Source organism: Ovis canadensis, chromosome 11 (genome assembly GCF_042477335.2).
Source record: "Ovis canadensis isolate MfBH-ARS-UI-01 breed Bighorn chromosome 11, ARS-UI_OviCan_v2, whole genome shotgun sequence".
Lineage (NCBI taxonomy): Eukaryota > Metazoa > Chordata > Mammalia > Artiodactyla > Bovidae > Ovis > Ovis canadensis.
This window is the reverse complement of record NC_091255.1, coordinates 64,334,562-64,353,684: the sequence shown is the minus strand read 5'-3', so window position 1 is coordinate 64,353,684 and position 19,123 is coordinate 64,334,562. Positions and strand designations below refer to the sequence as shown.

The 19,123-nt window shown below is 46.4% G+C and overlaps 2 protein-coding genes across 3 annotated transcripts; both read right to left on the bottom strand.

The window, feature by feature from the left end:
• Positions 1-2: 2 nt before the first annotated feature.
• Positions 3-1,956, bottom strand: NT5C (5', 3'-nucleotidase, cytosolic). 2 transcript variants are annotated; one of them, XM_069542184.1, is made up of 5 exons: positions 1,494-1,956; positions 1,043-1,143; positions 809-962; positions 454-568; positions 3-342 (listed from the first exon to the last, which is right to left on the bottom strand). In XM_069542184.1, the coding sequence occupies exons 1-5, from the start codon at positions 1,683-1,685 to the stop codon at positions 161-163; spliced, it is 744 nt and encodes a 247-aa protein (XP_069398285.1). In that variant the 5' UTR covers positions 1,686-1,956; the 3' UTR covers positions 3-160. The 2 variants fall into 2 exon arrangements, with proteins under 2 accessions (XP_069398285.1, XP_069398286.1); XM_069542185.1 differs by having other exon boundaries at positions 902-962; positions 1,494-1,899.
• Positions 1,957-4,293: 2,337 nt separating this feature from the next.
• Positions 4,294-18,489, bottom strand: JPT1 (Jupiter microtubule associated homolog 1). The gene is made up of 5 exons (XM_069542203.1): positions 18,319-18,489; positions 12,113-12,255; positions 11,671-11,768; positions 10,295-10,313; positions 4,294-5,326 (listed from the first exon to the last, which is right to left on the bottom strand). Exons 1-5 carry the CDS (start codon positions 18,372-18,374, stop codon positions 5,178-5,180), a joined length of 465 nt encoding a protein of 154 aa, XP_069398304.1. The 5' UTR covers positions 18,375-18,489; the 3' UTR covers positions 4,294-5,177.
• Positions 18,490-19,123: the final 634 nt, after the last annotated feature.

Below are 19,123 nucleotides of genomic sequence, written 5' to 3'. Positions count from 1 at the left end.
AGTGAGCTGAAGTGTTTTATTTAAAAGGTTCGTGTTCTCCCAGCGCGTTTCCGGCCAGCACGGTGCTGAGGGGTCACCGCCATCAGGCTGCACGGGGACCCGGTCCTGCCCGGCTTCCCTGCCTGTCTGCCTTGCCCTCCTGCAGCCGCTGTCTGCAGCCTCATTGCTGGGGCAGCTCTGGGCAGCCGGGGTCCAGAGGCAGGGCTCTCCGCTTGCTGTCTATAATCTCCCTCCAGTTGTCATTCCAGGAGCGCAGCCGTCTCCGAGGTGGGCTCAGGGCCAGGTGCTGGTTGTGGCAGCAGGTGAACAGGATGTGCTCCCAGCTGGGGGTCTCCTCTTTGCCTGGGAGGGGAGACAGGGAACCCGAAGTCCCTAATCTGGTTATCTGAACTCCCTCCCCCTAAGCCCAGCAGGCCAGATGCCTGGAGGCTGCTAAGGAGAAAGGCTCCCCACCTTGAATGACCTCCTTGTCATCAATGAGTAGGTCCCCTGAGATCACGGTCTTGTCCCTCGTCAAAATAATGCGCTCCACAAACTGGGGTCCCAGGTGCTTCTCCACCCAGCGATACTGTGAGGTGGGCACAGGGTCAATAGGGCAAGATAGGCCCCTGAACTCAGGGCTAGTAGGTGTGAGGGAGGGTCTACAGCTTGTGAGAGACACCCCTCCACCCCCGCCCCCCCCAAACTTTCTGTGTTTCTGCTGGTGTGGTTTTTTTTTTTTGGCTGGGCCATACAGCATGTGGGATCTCAGTTGCCAGACCAGGGACTGACCCCGTATCCCCTTGTATTGAGAGCACAGAGTCTTAACCTCTGAACTGCCAGGGATGTCCCCCATGGTTTCTTTTAACAAATCAGAACTTCGGAAGCTAAGTTTGCCTGTGGAGCGCTGGGGCAGCCGCACCTTCTCGGGCACACAGGGGTCGTACTTCATCAGAGGGGTGGTGCAGATGAAGACCTGGGTGCTGCCAGGAGGGGGCACGATTAGATGCGGTGGTGCCCGCCCCTGCCCCCCAGCCCCCACTCCCTCGCCGCCCATCCTCACTCCTGCATGTCATTCATCTCCCGCAAGGCTTCCAAGGCTCCAGGGATGGGCTCCAAGTCTAGGAAAAAGCCTGGGGCTTCATACACACTGGCCACTTTGTCCTGAAAGATACAGCGTTCCCGTCCTGGCTAAGCCCCCTCACCACACACCTCCCCCGCACACACACAGCGAAGACTCAAAGGTGAGCTTCCTGGGGGGCTTTGGTCCCCAAATCAGAGTCCCGGGTGGAGGATTTTGTATAGCGGTAAGGAAAACACCCCCAGACTGTCTAGTCCCAAGTGAAGTGTGGATTCTGAGGTGAGAGCTTTGTTCATTTTAAACAGGAAGGTGTCTGGACATGGAGCAGAGACAGTCCTGACCCAGGGAAGAGGCTCCCCGTCCCCGGATGTCCTGTGGGGTCGGGGGCCCCGCTCCCCTCGCGCCGCACCCCTCCCATCCACCCGCTCCCTACCGCCAGGTCGGGGCGCAGCGCTCGGTACTGCTCACGCGCGAAGAAGCCGCGGCGCTCCTCCAGCGGCACGTGCGGCTCCCCGGGGAACCGTTGGAGGAAGCCCCGCAGCAGGCCGGCCTCGAAGTCCGCCAGCACGCCGTCCATGTCCACCAGCACCCGCACGGGCCGCGCGCGCCCCGCCGGCGTCCCCATCGCCAGCGCCGCGAGGCAGGGTACCCGGGGGAAACGCGGAACCGGCCCCGGGAGCGCGCGGAGCTGGGCGCGGGAACGGCCGCTTCCGGAGCGGCGGCGGGCGGAGCCAGGCCGGGCTGATTTGCATGGGCGCCCGGGTGCCCCGCCCGCCCGCCGGAGCCCCGGGCCTTCCCCAGCGCCCGACCGAGCGTGGCGGTGCCCGCGCCACGCGTCTGGTCTGAGGGTGCGCCTGCGTGGACATCAGCCGCCCTCCGCTCCAGCAGACGCCCTCGCTCACCCCAAACGTTACTGGGCCAGACCTTCCGGGGGTACCCTGGACTGGCCTGAATACTGCGGAGCGTGGGCCGGCTCCGGCTTTCTCAGAACCCACACCTGCTCACCCCGCTTGCGGGGATAGGAGGAGAGCTTCCTCCCGCTGAGTCAAGGCAGCACCAACCCAAGACCCGAACCTCGGGGGCTCCCAGTAGCTGAAGTGGGTGAATCTGAAGACAACAGGCTCTCGCTAGCACAGCTCCTCAGAGGTGAATTCACAAACCAGAGTTGGCTTGAAACATGGGAGCATCTACTTCAAACCTCCTGCTCTACCTGGAAGAGGCGATTTTCCACCAGGCTCAGGTAATCAGGACCATCCTTTCTGTGGAATTGATTTTTCTCTAGAATCCTCCTCAGTTATACACTCCTCTGAGAAAATGCTGGTCACTGCTGACTTTTGTTGACTCTCAATTTTTTGTAGATTTCATGTAATTTATTTCCTGAATACATGTAAATGTGCTGCGCTTACTCAGTCGAGTCCAACTCTGTGATCCCATGGATTGTAGCCAGCCAGGCTCTTCTGTCCATGGGGTTTTCTGGGCAAGAATTACTGGAGTGAGTTGCCATGCCCTCCTCCAGGACATCTTCCCAACCCAGGATCAAACCCAAGTCTCCCGCATTGCAGGCGGATTCTTTACCGTCTGAGCCACCAGAGAAGCTCACATGTAAATATATTTACTACAAACTAGATTCAGATTTGAGTGACTGACCCATCTTCCTGTTGCTCCCCACCTGAACACCCTTCCCCTTCCTGATGCTTCTGTTCCATTGGGTTCTGAACACCCCAGTACTTCTAAATGGAACAGAAGCATCAGGAAGGGAAGCCTGGTGGTCTAATTTTAAAACACTTAAGAAGTAGACTGCTGCTGCTGCTAAGTCGCTTCAGTCGTGTCCGACTCTTAGAGACCCCATGGACTGCAGCCCACCAGGCTCCTCCGTCCATGGGATTTTCCAGGCAAGAGTACTGGAGTGGGCTGTTGCCTTCTCCGAAGAAGTAGACTAGGTATTAGCAATAAATACCAAGCCACTCAAGTCACATAACTGTAAAAAGCCAAGACTGTCATCAAAATGCTAACTCTTCTGCCCTCATCATTTTAAGTTCAACTTCACTTTCTAAACCATAAGCTTTCTACGGTGAAAAATTCAACACCCTTAGCAAACATGTTTATGAAGAATTTAAAAAATCTGTAACAGTACCAAGATGACCAGCAGAACTCCTTCACAACACTTTTGGCCTAGGCACTTACCTTCATAGCATGGAGAGCTAAAGCCAAGTTACAGTTATGACACAAATCAGGGAGCTGTCTTTCCCAGGTCTGTCCAGTTACTGAGAAAAGGGCACAGGTTTCCTGCCTCTTTAGTTCTAACAGAAACCTTAACTCAGGTTATTTGTAGGATTAATCTGTTTTAGTGAAACTGGAAAAATTGTATAGCACAGCTGCCCGTTTTGCAAAATAATAAGGAAGAAAAACACCCCCACAACCTAGGATTACCCTTTTTCTTCCCAAAGAGATGCTTATTAAGTCAAATGAGCTGGTGGTTACAAACCAGGCTTAAATCATTTCAACCACGGTGGGGGATGGTTAAAGGTGACCTGTTTCAAAGTCTTTTTTTTTTTAACTTTTGGGGCACGCCCCTAGGATCTTAGTTCCCCAACCAGTGCCCCCTTGAAAGCATGGAGTCTTAGCTACTGGGCCACCAAGGAAGTACCCCAAAGTCTCAAAGTTAGGAATCGAGCTTCCAAATGACAGGCCCAAGGAACGCTGCTGATTAGCAGCGCAGGTACACCGAGAAAGCCATCGGACAGTGCCCGGTTTGGACGTTTGATACCTCGATCTGGAACTTTCCAAGACTCAGATGACCTTGTCCCCTTCTGGCTACATGACCCTTCTTTTCTTTGGAGCCCTCTTCTTTGATCACCGACCATCGAGAGGCATCCTGTAGGCATGAGAGAACTTAAAATATTAATGTTATCACCCAGCAAAGGAGGATAAGTGGTAGAAGAGTCCAAAGTGTATTGGCTAATAATTGTTCTGGAAGCCAGGTATCTGTATTACTCCTGTCTTTTACTACCAGATGTTAGTTAATGTTCATTTTGGCATTCTGCACTCACACTGACTTTAAACCTGTTTTCTTTAGAGAGAAGCCCACTTCTCTCTAGGCCTTCCTTAAGTCTGTTTTAATTTGAAGGGCTCATCAAATCATTGGGTAGCAGGGTTGTTAGTAACAAAGAAAAAAGCAACTAAGCAGGTAGAACTGCCGAAACAATCTCAAAAAGATGACACAGGACACAGTGTTTCAAAATTTGTACATCGTTTACTTTAAGCAACAGTCCAGGGTTGTGAAGTACAACACACATTTTAAGGATGAGACTTTCGTTTCATGGTCAAGCACCAGCATCATGCACACAGCTTCAAGTTATCTAAGAAGAGCACTGCCCCCCCACGGGTCCCTTCCCCATGAAGACCCCGCCCCTGCTTCACCACCTGGAATTCATCAGTCTGAGTGAACATCAAGCTTTCCTCTGCGTGGGAGCAGCAGGCTTTGCTCAGCCAGTCATGTTAAGTATCTGGCTTAAATGTATCTTAAGGTTCAGAAATAAAAGGCAATTTTTTGTTTTACTTTTTTTTTGCTTTGCAGGCGGCAAGGCATAGGGCACAGGCCTTTTATCACTCCATATGGCACAGGAAGATGCTTTTTAGCAAAGGGCACTGAGAAGTTAGGGCAACACCAGGTAGGTTTCGGCATCAAGACAACCTTGTTTGGGGGCCTGAAGGGACAGCGCCTGTGGACTGTTTACTGGTCTGTCCAATCCAGGCTTGGTAAACCCAAGTAAAGCTGACCAAAAAAGGGTTTTAAAAACCTCAGTACAAAAGATCCTCTAACACATTTGAAACCAAATGGTTTGTTCTTAAAAACACGGTACTAAGTGTCACAAAGCTTTCCCTCCAATCTACTACTAGAAAACACTCATGCCAAGGCCTACAGACCCAGAGGAATAAGGACAGACAGAGAACCTGTTCTTCCAAAAAATAAAAATAAAATAAAAGACAGCAGTACATAAAGTGCTTCTTTTTTAATGAAACAAATCCAAAAGATGTCCAGTCAGGCTCAAGTTGTGCGGCTCACAAGCACGGAAAAACAAAGAAACAAAACGACGAGAGTCCGGGGCAGACGGAGCTAGCCCAGGACGAGGCTGGACTTGCCGCCAGGGGGGTTTCTCCGGGATGGCACAGGTGCCGGCGCCACTGGGCTGGGCACAGGGGCGGCGGGCACAGGCTTCTCCTCGCTCTGCCCCAGGGTGGCCTGCAAGTCTGTGTCCACGTTTTCTAGGAAAACAGAATGAAATTAAGACTAATAACTATTCCCAGTGAAGATGACGAGTCTAAGTTTTTTGAAGGGGCTTTGTGGAGGATGGTTCAAACCATGCCTAGAGCTATAAAGAAGAAAACAGTTGGCACATGGCCACCATCCAGAACCAGCCACTGGTAGTGTTCTGCCGTATGCATCCCCAGGTCTTTCTCTGTGTATGTTCTTTTCTAAATTACTTAAGTATATGGCGACATAAATGTTTTAAATGTGAACATTACAGATAAGCTCTAGGTCCACCACTCCACTGCTGGGTGGGTCTCCTCCCCGTGTTCCCAGAGGCCCCACTACTAGCTGTGTGCATCCTCTGTCCATCTGTTTTGCGTAAGCTTTGTGTGCTTTATTTCCAGCATATCACAGACAATCTTGTTTTTATTGTATTTAACATAATTGATAGCAACTTGTCCCTTTTGGAAATTTACCCCCACTTATACACATGGTCAGGACTTCCCTGGTGGCTCAGACGGTAAAGCGCCTGTCTACAATGCAGGAGACCCGGGTTCGATCCCTGGGTCGGGAAGATCCGCTGGAGAAGGAAATGGCAATCCACTCCAGTACTACTGCCTGGAAAATCCCATGGACAGAGGAGCCTGGTAGGCTACAGTCCATGGGGTCGCAAAGAGTCGGATACGACTGAGTGACTTCACTTCACTTATACACATGGTCAGGTGCTTCCCTGGTGTCAGTGCTAAAGAATCCGCCTGCAATGCCGGAGCCTCAGGTTCAGTCCCTGGGGCGAGAAGATCCCCTGGAGGAGGAAATGGCAACCCACTTCACTCCAGTAATCTTGTCCGAGAAATCCCGTGGACAGAGGAGCCTGGGAGGGCTACAGTCTATGAGGTTGCAAGATTCAGACATGACTGAGCAATTAAACAACATACACATGGTCACACTTGATCTTGCTTAAGTCACTGCTTTCTAGTATATATACAGTATATGTGATTAATCCTCTACTGATAGCCGAAAAGTAAAACCAGTCTGATCATTCTGAAACCGTAACGTGTGTACTCTGGAACACAGGCCCAGGGGGACACGCACTGGTCTTCAGCTTGAACAGACTGGGCGCCTCCTTCCACAGTGGCAGTCCAGGCCCACTCTAGCGCCCACATCAGAGCATCCTCTACTCACATCTGTCCACTTCCCCCACTTGATAACCACCTCACCTTAATATCTGCCTAAGTGACACGTGAAAAACGATTATTTAATTCTGTCATGTGTTAATGTTTCCATGATTAACGAGTGAGGCTGACTTTTTGAAAACCATTTAATATCCAGCTTACAGATGTTTATTAAAGACTCCACCCCCACCCACTGGTGGTTAATTATCTTAATCCAGTTACTCCCATCATATCAACCCTGCCCTTTCCTCATTAAAGTCTTAAGAACCAGTGTTATTATCACCCAATACATCCAGTCCTAGATACTGCTTGACTGACTCCCAGACTGACTTGTGAAATTCTCAACCAGCATATAGGAATCCTTAACCAGGTTGTTGCCACTGATTCAAATTCAAGAGTAATTGCAAAAGAAAAAAAAATGCATTATTTTCTGCAAAAGGTAATTTTTATGAAGAGTTTAATAGTTTAAGGCATGCCAGACTTATTTTTAATTAAAAAAAAAAACCCAGCTCTCTTCATTTCAGTGTTAAATCTTAAATTCTGTTGCATATTCTAACACCTACCTTGCAATAATACACAGAGGCACCTTTGGTATAAAAAACTAAGATATTTATAAGACTTGGAAGAAAAACTACCTTAAGGTTTAAAGACATTTATTTCCTCCTAGTTTAGAAGTTCCAAAACCCTGGAGCAGTGAAGCAGAAATACTGGTTATGACATATGCTATGTAAGAACGTTGTAAGCACTCATATTAGACACCAACGCAAAGTACTAACTCCAAAAAAATTACTCATTAAAAAAAAAGTTCCTCATCAGACTAAACATTAAAGGTCCACATCCCTAAAACCTCTTGTACTAAGTTTTCACTCTGCCGACTGAAACAGAGAAGTTCAAGGAGGAAGTCTTAGATTAGAAACATAACATCTCAGGAATATGCTACTGCTGCTTTAAACATTTCATTTCATGAATTTTTGGACTATTTGATAGAACCTGACTTCTAAGGCATATAATGTTCTATACTATTCAACTACAGGTAAAAATGTAGTACGAGTTTTCCAAGATGATAGCACTCCGTTATGAACCAAAGCTTGGTGAGAAAGGGTTACTCCTCAGCTTCCTGTTGCACAAGAAACTGGACCAAATGCATCAACACACCATACCCAAGTCCTCCGACAGGCGCCCTTAAATAACCTAGGGAAGCATGTCCAATTTACTGCAAATACAAACAAAACCCAAGAACCCAAATTTTAAAGCCATTCAAGACAGATGAATACAGACCACGAACTCCGCCTGAGCCAGCGTATCAACCCAAGCTGTTTCATTTCTGCTGCGAGGACACAGCCTCCCCACTGGACAGGATCTAAATGAATCCACCATCCGGGCCACCCAGCTGAGGAACACTTCAGACGGACACAAATGTTACCCGGCATGGTAGTTTATTTCCATAAAACGATTTTTAGATAAACAAGCTCATTCCTGCCAATCTCACGTTTGCCTTTCTCATTATGCACGGAGCCGCTTTGTCTTTCACAACTGGGTAACAAGAAGCCAAACGAGAAAAAGGGAGGAAAAAAGCACCCGTGGAGACTACACAACCATGGCCCTTAACCTAAACACTCATTTATCCGGTCAGAAATACTCTGGCCAGAGATAGAGGTTGGCTTGTTACTTCCTTGAGTCTGTTGTAAGTATACGAATTGAGAGTAAAGGCTTTAGAAACTTTTATGGGACTTGACAGAGATCTTTTGTCTACTGAATCCAGTAATTTAAAAGATGTTTTTGTTTTTTTAAACAAAATTATGGCTTCTGCCATAATATACGTCCTATCTACTCCTTACTTGTCTGTCTTCTCTGGCATACCAGTAAGGTAACTTGATCAGACAGCAATGTCAGAAGAGAAAAAACCGACTCATCTAAGGATCACCAAATTAGAAGCTCTAGAAAACACAACAGACTTGCCCGAAGGCAGGTAAGGACTTCTGCCCAAGCTTCCTGGACCTTCTCCCTCTTTCTTCAAGATTTCCAAAGTCCTCACTATAGACATTCCTGTGTTTAATTATCCCAAAGATGAAGGCAGTATATCCAAGCAAGATCTGCTTTATTTAACTGAGCAGAACTGATTGGCTTTGCAGTGAAGTTGCCGACAGAACTGGGGTTGACTTTTATTCACTAGACATGGTCTGAATTGTCATGCCCCTTGTCATTTTATGACAGACAAGCTAAAAGTAGCAGCAGTCAGGAGCAGAGAATAATCAGGTGCCAAACTGACGATCGATCAAAAAACACGAAAAGGACGGACCTGTACACGTTGCATGTGCTACTCACCTGAAGGATCTATAACACTGAGCTGGGGGTGGGGGAGAGAATTTTTTTCTTTTCTTCAGTTACAGCTCAAGAGTTTTATTCAGCAAACAAAGAACAGTTTACCCTCAAGGCGTGAAGGCGGGCCGACCCCAAAGGAGAGGTTAAGAGAATTAATTATTACCAGGACAAATATGACATATATTTTAATAACTTCAGGCTCTCATATACTGCTGTGGGCTCCCCAAATTTGTAATTCTATTCATTGATCAAAATTAGTGAATAAAGATTAGCTGCTTCTTGGGCCTCCCTGGTGGCTCAGTGGTGAAGAGGAGACAAGGGTCTGATCCCTGGTCAGGGAAGATCCCACACGATGTGGAACAGCTAAGCCCGTGCCACAACTATTGAGCCCGTGCTCCAAAACAAGAGAAGCCACCGCAATGAGGAGCCTGACCACCTCAACTAGACAACAGTCACAGCTCGCTGAAACCAGACAAAAACCTGTGCAGCAACCAAGACCCGGCATAGCCAAAAATAAATAAAATTCTATTAAAAAAAAGATTAACTTATTATTCTTGCTAAATAAGGTCTGACATTGGAAGTATTTCTGAATACAAAAAGCAGCGGAATCAGAAAGTCTAGAGTTTTTTTTTCGAACCTGCAGAACAATCTTTTTCAATGGAACAAACTAGATAGAAACAAAACCTGATACACCTTCAGCCCAATGAGAAGCAATCTGTCTGCAGAGGGAAAACCCCGGTAAAGTTCACAACGGTTCAGAAGATTCTCCTCCCCTCACGCCCAGCGAGAGACAACAAGAAACTGAACAGGAATTTCTGTTTTCCTGGAAGACTGACTTGCCCAATGTAATGGCAGAAAAAAGCCTTGAAGAAGCGGCTTTGTCCTGGGCCGGCTGCGTGTCACCGGGTCAACTTGAACCAGATGGCTGCAGGCCAAACACATGTAAACCTCACATCACATGCAGCAGCGATTCTCTGGCACTTGTTAAAGAAGTGCCAATAAATACTTCAAAGATTTTAAATAATTAAATGATTATAGCTCTTTTCCACTTATAATTTGATGATGTGGATGCTAACTGATAATTTACACCTGCCCACTAAAGTCATCATTCACAAGATCACAGGGTTACGGGTTGTCGTGCTGAGTAAGCACTTCAGTAGCAAATCAACTGTAAATGTAATGCTGAGGTCTGAGCTTGCGATGCCAGAGACGGTTACTAAGAAGCTCTCTCTGAGTGTAACAAATACCAACCTGATTGACATCCGTCTGTTCTGAAAGCTTTAGGAGGTTTCCAGCCTTGTTCTCGCTGCTGGCCGTGCTTGCTAGCTTCCATTTTGCTTTCCCTTCCCCCTAGAGGATGGACACTGGCACCTGGGGCTCAGCCAGGTTCACTCTCCAGCCAGCCTCTTTCCCCAGGATATGACTTGAGTCAAAATTGAGTATATTCTAACATTCAGAAATTGGCATACTTTTTTCAGACATACTCACCATGAACATCACCTTCTCCCTGGAAAAGAAAAAAGTTAAAAATTTACTTCAGATTTTAATTTGGCCACACACAAAGAAAACAATCATGGTTCAGAGAAGCTACTGTCTCCCTGAAGACAGATGTCAAATTTTGTTTTGATGTAGTCAAGTTCAAGGTAAAGGTGCTCTTTACAATAAACAGCCTTTATTCAACTTGGAACAGTGCTACACAAAAATGGTACTGGACCAAAAAAAAAAAAAAAAAAGCTACTGGATAAATTGCCCCAGTGCTAGTAACATGGTCAAAACACCAAAAAACCTTAACATTGACACTGATGATATCAGTTAGCACTTCAGAGGAGCTTTTATCAGAACGGGAAACAGGTAAACCTGTCTTTCCACCCCCTTTCCTTTCTTTCTAATCTAGCTGTTGAAGGGCCTTCATCAATTCCAAAGCCCTTCTACCAGTCTGCCCACATTCAGGCGGCTGCCGTCTCCATGTGCTCCGAGGTCCCCACTCGGGGACATCCCACCAGGCTTTCCAGACAAACATCTGGGGCCTAGGGGCCGTGCTCACCTGCAGACAACCAATGGTAACAGCATGCGACAGCCTCCTGAAGTTTAGCTCAAAACAACAGGCAACATTTGCCAACAACTAAAACATCCTTGAGCTCAGATATGCTACTATGTGTGAGATACACAGGAAGTGCAAGTGATCCGGTTTCAAAAATCAATACTGAAGAATAAAAACGAACCCAACTGGTAGCAGAGACACATGAACAGACCAAGGTCACATGAACTCATTTTTCTGATCTACTCTATCAATCCTCCATCAGCAGTACAGTCAGTCCCTTTCCTAATTACCACTCGATATAATAAAACTCCAGTGGATAAAAACCTAGTGGGAGAAAAAGCTCAGGGATGACTGGATAAATAATTTAATAGAGGCTCTTTGCCCTGGGTATTAACTCCAGGGACTGAGATCATAAGCAAAGCCTTTAGAGTTAGGATAGACAGATGCCCTTTGAGAAATTGTTGCTGGATATTGGTGATGATGGATGGGAAAGATTCATGAAAGTTACAGGAAAGTGATGACTAAGAACAAGGCTTATGCCCCTGTCTGTGGCCTCCTCCTTACCCCTGCCCCACCTCCCCACCCCTCCCCATTTATGCTTTCTCTTTACTCTGTATTTCTATTTACTAATATTGTATTTTTTGATGTTATAATAAAAATTTAGTGGTTAAGTGCAAACAAACAAACAAACAAAAAACAAACCCCGAAACTCCAGTGGCAAGTCTTAGTACAGTGGAGGAAGGGCGGGGGGTGATGTGAGGATTTCATTTCTAAAGGGCGTAAACTTCCAAGCCTGTCTCTCCCCCTGTATTGCTGCACTGACCTTCAGATCTAAGAAGTCTCCAGAGTTCGCTTCAGAAGAATTCCTTCTCTGGGGTCCAGATGACTCAGAATCTTCCCTGCCCCCACTAGACTTGGCACCTGAATCAAAATATACTTTCGTGAGGAATACCAGGGAAAGACCTAAAGCATGCCACTATATAATGGGCTCGCGTCACATGACAACATGAGCCCACAGTGTCAGGGAGTGGCGGCTAGTAAAATGCCACAGAGGGGCCACATGAGCCAGCTGACGGCTCTCCTTGTTCTCAGCCATCACACCAACTCCCGCATCTCCCCCGTCTTAGCCCCCATCTCTCCTCCCATGACAAGCTTTAATTGTTGTTTCCCACGATTAAGCTAGATGTTAGTCAGCAGCACAAACCCAGCTGCAGTGGTCCTGCTGGGCCCACCCCTTGACCACTGACCACAGAGATGAGCAGTACCTGCCGACTTGGCCCAGGAAGGGGGATTTTCCTCAGGTGTCCCAAAGATGCTGGAGGCCATTTTGTTCCTCCTCACAGGTTGTTCTGTTGGTTCATCAAAACCTAATGAAAAATTGGATCCACCGCCAGGAGGCCGCAAAACCCTAGAAATGATGGTGAAATGTCATTTTCAGATCAGATCAAGACGTTTCCTGGCACATGTTTTCAAACACCTTTCATTTCAGTTCACCCACCCATTCATTCCACACACACCCCCACAAAAGAGAACTGTTAATGGGAAAATTAGGAATTGATTCCAATGTGGTATAAATTCAATGATGGACCTTAAGGTGGTGAGACTGTGCACCGCACCAGGCAGCTGAAACAGTCCTGAAGTACCAGCAACAGGCTGGTTGGCATCCCCTTTTAGGAACAGGCCAAAGCCTAATGGATCCTGTCTGCTAGGCCCAGCTGGACACATTTGCAAAGAAGTTTAGAAGCACATCTTGTTATTTATTAAAAAAAAAAAAGAGTTTCCATTTTTATTTCCAACAAAACATTTTTAAATGGAAGAATATACATATACATGACCAATTTAGAAGCCCAACGAAAGCTCGTAATCGTCTCTCCCATCTCAGCATCATTCACAAGCCCTGCCTATACACATGTACCTCACTATTCTCACTAACCATCGTGAGTGACCAGTCACAAGGAGAGTCAATCAAGAGTTAAGTGTAGGACTCCATGACATGCTCTACACCCGTGAACCTTTAGACACCATCTACAGCTCTTGTGTTTGACAAGGAAATATGGCACTTTCCCATTTCCAGATCTTCCGGACACAGGTTGACCAATTTGTCCCCTCCATGAAAAAAACTCAATTTAATTTGTCCTGTCACTACTCAAAACATAGAAAATGGAGATGGTTTCATGGGAAGATGTCCTAACCACAGATTCAGTTCCTTTATGGTGATGGGAGTGGTCTATTTTTCTATTTCTTAAGTCATTTTGAGTAAGAAACATTTCTCTAGGAAGGTGTCCATTTCATTCAAGTTTCCAGATAAATCTAGCTGTCATTTGTAAACTCAGCTCCTTATATTTGAAAGGAAAGGAAAAATTTAACACTTTAGGTAAAAATTCTCTTCTAAGTATCCCTCCAGAGGCATCCCCAAGCTGTGATTTTTGTTCCCATTCTAAATATTTTCTCATTTCCATTATTTTCTTCTTTGACCCATAAATTATTTAAAAGTACATTTGTAAATTTGCTAACATAGGTCTTTCTAGTCTGATTTCCAGCTTTCCATTATAATACAGACAGGATCTATATGACATGTTCCTTTGAAATATGATGTGTTTTATGGCTTAATAGGTGCTTCATTTTATAAATCTTCTGTATCTGCTTGAAAGGAATATATACTTAGCAGTGTTCTATATGTCTACTAGATAAAGCCTATTAATTGAGTTGTTCAAATCTACTGATTTTGTTTGCACCGCATGGTATGTGGGATCCTAGTTCCTCACCAGAGATCAAACCTGCAGCCCCCGCACACATTGGAAGCACAGAATCCCAACCACTAGACCACCAAGAAAGTCCCATCAAATCTACTAATTTTTAAGTATGTTTTATCAATTACTGAGATTCTGTTACCAACTTCTCCTACAATGGGGGATTTTGTCAACTGCTGCTCAGGACTGTCAAGATAAGAATTCTCTCTCAAAAAGACCACCATTGGAGTATTTTATTTAGTTCAGAAGGGAGAACTGTGATGGATTAACTGGCTAGTCATTTTGATTAAAGGAACAAACCAAATATATATTCCTAACTCACTTCATTTACCACAATAAATTCCAGCTAGGTCAAATATTTAAATTTAAAGACTAAGACAAAAATATTGGAAGAAAACATGTACGAATCTGGTTCTAGTCACGAAGGCTTTCCTTCTAAGCGCAAGATGAAAGCCAGAAACCATGAAAAATGGACAGATTAAACTTGGCAAAAATACACATCTTTGACAAAGGATGACAGAATCACTTTTAAAATAATTAAAAGAATCATGAGAGAAATAAAAATGGACAAAAGGGACTAACAGACAATTAAAGAATATGGGTAGTTTCTAAACATTAAAAATTCAAATTCACAAGCAAATAAATGAAACCTAAAACAAAAGAATATATTTTTGCTTATTAGGTTGGTAAAGATGAAAAAAAATGCCAATTTCCAGTGTGAACTGAAATGTGAGAATATAAATTTGCACAAACTTTCTACAGATAATTTTGATAAAAATGTATCAAGTGTTTAAATTTGCATCTTCTGTGAATCAGGGAAGGGGTTCTACTTCCATAAATTTTCCTAAGTAGATAAGCAGACATACGCACAAGTAAACTTGCAGATGCAGGCTTGGTTAGGCCTAAGCAGAACAGAAGCAAACTGCTCGGGCTTCCCCTCTCAACTCTATCTAGTTCTCACCATCTTCTCCAGCCCAGTCAGGCCACATTCTTCCCTGTTCCGTGAACTGTTCTGCCTTATCTCCACCTCAGAATATTTACTCCCATATTTCCTCCTGCCCAGAGCACTTTCCACCCTTTCCTCGGTGACTGTTTCAGAATCCAGCCCATTTCTTAAACCTTCTCCTCTTCTAGGAAGCCCTCCATGACCTTGAGAAATCAGCAGTAGGACACCGAAAGGAAAGAATGTTAGATACCCTCTCTTTCTGGCCACCAGTTCTTTCTGTAAAGGACCAAACAGAAATTATTTTTGGCCTGTGGGTCATTCGGTTTTTTTGCAGCTATGCAGCTCCATAACAGCACAGAGGCAAGCCACAGGCAACACGAAGATGAATGAGGGCAGCTATGTCCCAATAAAGCTTTATTTATGGACACAAATTTGATTTTCTTGTCATTTTCACAAGTCATGAAAGATACTTCTTCTGGCCTTTTTCAGCCATTTATACTTGTAAAAATCAGGTGCCAGCTGGACTTGGCTATCAGGTGGTAGTACACTGGGCTCTGCTCTGTCTAGTTCAGCAAATAGCCTCATTTTTTAAAAGAACAAAGTCAGGCCTGGAGAAGTTCTAAATGAACTGCCCAACTTTAGTTAAAACAAGTGACAGAGATGGGGCCAGACCCCAAGCCCTGGCAAGCACATTTAAAAAGGGCTCAAAGTGAAGTAGGGGGATCACTCAATACCATTTTCTCTTTAAACTACAAACCTATATAGTTGGTGTTCTGATTGCTTTTCATGTTTTCTAGACTTAATATATTTCTTATATAGGTCCTCTAGCATCTTTCTCTAAATCTAATATTCATGTCTCTCCATAGTAAAATTCAGTACTCAATTTACACTAAATTAAAATGTCACTATTATTTTCCAGGGGTGGGGGTGGGGGGAATCCATTGTGTGCTTTTATAACATGTAAAACATTTAAAAGCCCACTGTTTGTAAGTCTCCCATATTAAATATTCACTCAGATTAAATTCATTAAATGAATTAAGAAATCATGTTCAGGCATACCTCTTATAATTTTGGGTCTGCTAATAAAATTGTTTAAATAATAATTTTAAATATGTTACAAATTCTTAATAGTCATTCTCTATGTTAAAGTCAGAAGTGACTAGGTTTTTATCATTTGTACCTCAGATCAACAGACACTTGAAATATTATAATCAAAATTAGCTTGCTTCAGAGACTTCCCTGGCAGTTCAGTGGTTAGGGCTCCATGCATCCACAGCAGGGGGCATGGGTTTGATCCCTGGTAGGGGAACTAAGATTCCCCCCCAAAAACAAAATTAACTTGCTTCACTGTCATCCCCTTCATTCCCCAGAGATTAGACTTATTCTCCTTACTATCATAATTAAATTCTCATGAATTATTTCAGCCAGATGAAAATCTTCAAAACCCCAATAGGCCAGGAATTTTTTTTCTTTTTTACCTTACAAAAAGAAAAAAGACACTACAATCCGAACACCAGCTTAGAAAAGAAAGTCAAAGCTCTGACCAGCCCAACTTTTTAAAGGTCTGTGTCCCTCTTGCAAGAGCAGGTTCTACCTACTCCGATGACGTCAGTGTTGTGGAGCCCATTTGTAACAGCGAGACATCCCCAAACAAAGGATTTGGATCATAAGAGAAATTATTTCAATTTTATTTTCTAAGATCCTGCTATTCTTCCTGAACTATGATAATGAGATCAGAATTACATATCTGAGACTCAACAAAAATGTGTCCATGAACTGCAGGTAGCAATTTTCAAAAAAGTACTTTTTTCTTTCTTATCTCTTCAAATCCCAGAGTTTCCATGTGAGCTTTGCAGACTAAAGCTCCCTATCAGACTAAATTTATAATTTGTTTATAGAACTAGGAAACTGTTACTGAAGGAAAGAAGAAATAAAAGGACAATGCTACACAGAGTCTTAAGATGACAATATTGGGGAAAACTGATGACAAAAGGGGGTTAAAACATTTAGTTTGCAAAACCAAAAGTCATGTATGTCTCACATTTCAAAGCTACAAATGAAAAAACTAGTGTGAGGATTCATTTGACCTGGTTACTTAAATTCTTCATGAATTCAGCACTAAACTGCGCTCAACCGCAAAGGATAAAAAAACCTCTGATTTTTTAATAGAATGCTTGAGTTTTCACATCCAATCACTACAGTCTGGCCAGCATAAAGTTGACCTCAGGGCACAAAATGAAAAACCAAGGTTTCAGTTTGTTCCAGTGTCCTCTGGAAAAAAAAAAAAATCTCACTGGAAGGATGACAAGAGAAGAGGGAGTGACCAGGGTTTGCGTAGGTCTATCTACTCAAGTTCCCCTTCCTCCGAGCAGCACTCTGATTTAGTTGTTAAAATCTTCCCCATTCTTTTCTACATTTGAAAAGGCAACCAAAGAGTTGAAGTCTTAAAAATGTCATTTCCAACACTACCTCCTCAGCCTCACTGATGCGGCCTGCTTTTTGTCCCCAAGGACTCCAACCCCTGTGAGACATTGCTCTTTCACGGCTGTCTTCTTAGCCCCACAAAATGGCTCCCTTTGTGCCGCTTGCCCAGGACCCCAAGGCTGCCCACACATGACGGCGGGTCGTGGTCGGTGAAGAAGAGAGGCTCAGAAAAAGTGGAATCTAAGCTGCCTCCACGCCTTGGGCAGGATCCCAGAGATGCTTGTGTCCCACCTTGAAGAACAGCCTGCGTGCAATTAGCCGAGACAATGTGGACATCTTCCACGGCATCCAAAGCCTTCAACCAAGTTAGGCAAGGGCTCGGAAGAGAGGCCCTCCCAGTCCACACACCGTGCCCAGGGCCCCCTTGTCTGGCTGCAGTGGCATGAGTGGCCAGAAAGGCTCGGGCTGCGCAGGTGGAGATAGTACGGAAGAGACAATGGATGTCTCCGGCCCCGCCCAAGAACAGGAAACCTCCTCCATCCAGCCCGGGAATCCGGCCCAGAGGTGAACTCATTTGGCAAACGTCAAAGGGGGAAGCGAAAGAGGTGGGATGCGAAGACCGAGGTCCGAAGGTTTGAGCGCAGAAAACCCACTAGGAACGACACGCTCCCCCTCCCATTCGGAGGTGGGCGCGGGAGGGGAAGGAGCAGGGGTCTTTCCTTTGTTAGCAGAGGGGAGGCACTTGGCGGAGGGTTTACGGTTGGGTCCTGAACGGGGGCGGGGATCGTGCTGACCAGCCCCGCCCGAAGACAAATGCCACCTGCCAGGCGGACCCGAGTGGGCAGGAGCCCGCCGGACCCGATCGCTGCGGCTGCAGGATCTGACCGCCACGCCGGGCGCGGGGCCACCCACCTGCTCCCGGGCTAGAGACACGAGCGCGTTGTCGGGGGTGGGACAATGGGGCCAGATCAAGGTGCCCCGCGGGCTACCCGCACACCTGGGGCCCAAGACCACCGTCCTGGGGCCGAGCCGGCCGCGCCGCAAAAGGCAGAAAGCGAACCCTCTCAGCACGTCCCGACTAACGAAAACCGGCCGCACGGCGAGCGCGAGGGGCCCCGGCCCTTCCCAGCCCCTTGCTTCGGGGGAGGAATGAATGGGAGAGGAGCAGGAATCGGGCGGGGCCGGCGCGTCAAGCTCGCCGGCCGCACAAAGGCGGAGCCGGTGGCCGAGCCAGGCCAGTCGGCCGGGCGCGAGCGCAGCGCCCCGGGCACGTTACAGCCAACAACCAGCCGCCAGACCCGCCCGGCCCCCTGGGCAACAGACCTCCCGCCCCGGAAACCCCTCGCCTCACCGGGAGCTGTTCCTGCTGTTAGGGTCGACGCCCTTGAAGGTGGTGGTGGTGGTCATGGCGCCGAAGAGCGAGGTAGGCTGGCGCGGAGCGGAGCGGAGCGCTGAAAGGGTCAGGTCGGAGGGGCGCAGAGCAGCTCTCCAAACCAGAGCCGGCGACCGCTGCAGGAGCCTCCGCCGCGGCTTGCCGGACGGACCGCCGCTTTTATAGGGCTCGCAAATCCCCGCCCTCACCCCGGCGGCATTGGTCGATTCAAATGACCCTGTTCACTCCTATTGGTTCTCTGGAGTGCCAAGCATCCTGAGACGTCAAGACGGGCTGAGACGGGCCCTGCTCAGCCTAAACCCGCCCCCTTCCTAATCAGGGAAGGTCTGGGGACGTTTCCCCTCCCCCACCTCCAAATCTCGGAGATGATTGGACAAAAGACAAACCTGCCCCGCGCTCCGTACAAGTAGTGCTCGCTGTCACTTAAAAAAGTTACCTTGATAAAAGGAAAAACTCGCTCTGGGCTAGTTGGAAATCGCAAGTTGAGGACAGGTTTATCTTTACCGTCATTTTGTCTTATTCATGGCGGGTAGCTAGGGCATGCTCCTCAAGAGAGGAAAACGACTGCTACAAACCCACGTTTACTGAATACCTACTATGTGTCCTGCCTGGAAACCTGACAGTCCCAAAGCAGCAGCACTATGAGTCAGCAACAGAAAGCATACGAAAATGATCCCTTGTAAAATGACGGGAAATTCTTTACATTTTAATGTTACTATTTAGCTGTAACGCGTGGTGCATGCACTAAACCAAAATTACAGTC

Bases quoted from the DNA above. Each gene is read 5' to 3' on its own strand.
- NT5C (XM_069542184.1), bottom strand. From the start codon at position 1,685: ATGGGGACGCCGGCGGGGCGCGCGCGGCCCGTGCGGGTGCTGGTGGAC. The intron at 1,144-1,493 runs GTAGGGAGCGGG...TGTATCTTTCAG, and splicing joins CGCTGCGCCCCGACCTGGCG to GACAAAGTGGCCAGTGTGTA. The intron at 569-808 runs GTTAAGACTCTG...CCCACCTCACAG, and splicing joins ACATCCCTGGCAGTTCAGAG to TATCGCTGGGTGGAGAAGCA.
- JPT1 (XM_069542203.1), bottom strand. From the start codon at position 18,374: ATGACCACCACCACCACCTTCAAGGGCGTCGACCCTAACAGCAGGAAC. The intron at 12,256-18,318 runs GTGAGGCGAGGG...CATCATTTCTAG, and splicing joins AACAGCAGGAACAGCTCCCG to GGTTTTGCGGCCTCCTGGCG. The intron at 11,769-12,112 runs GTACTGCTCATC...ATTTTGATTCAG, and splicing joins TTCCTGGGCCAAGTCGGCAG to GTGCCAAGTCTAGTGGGGGC.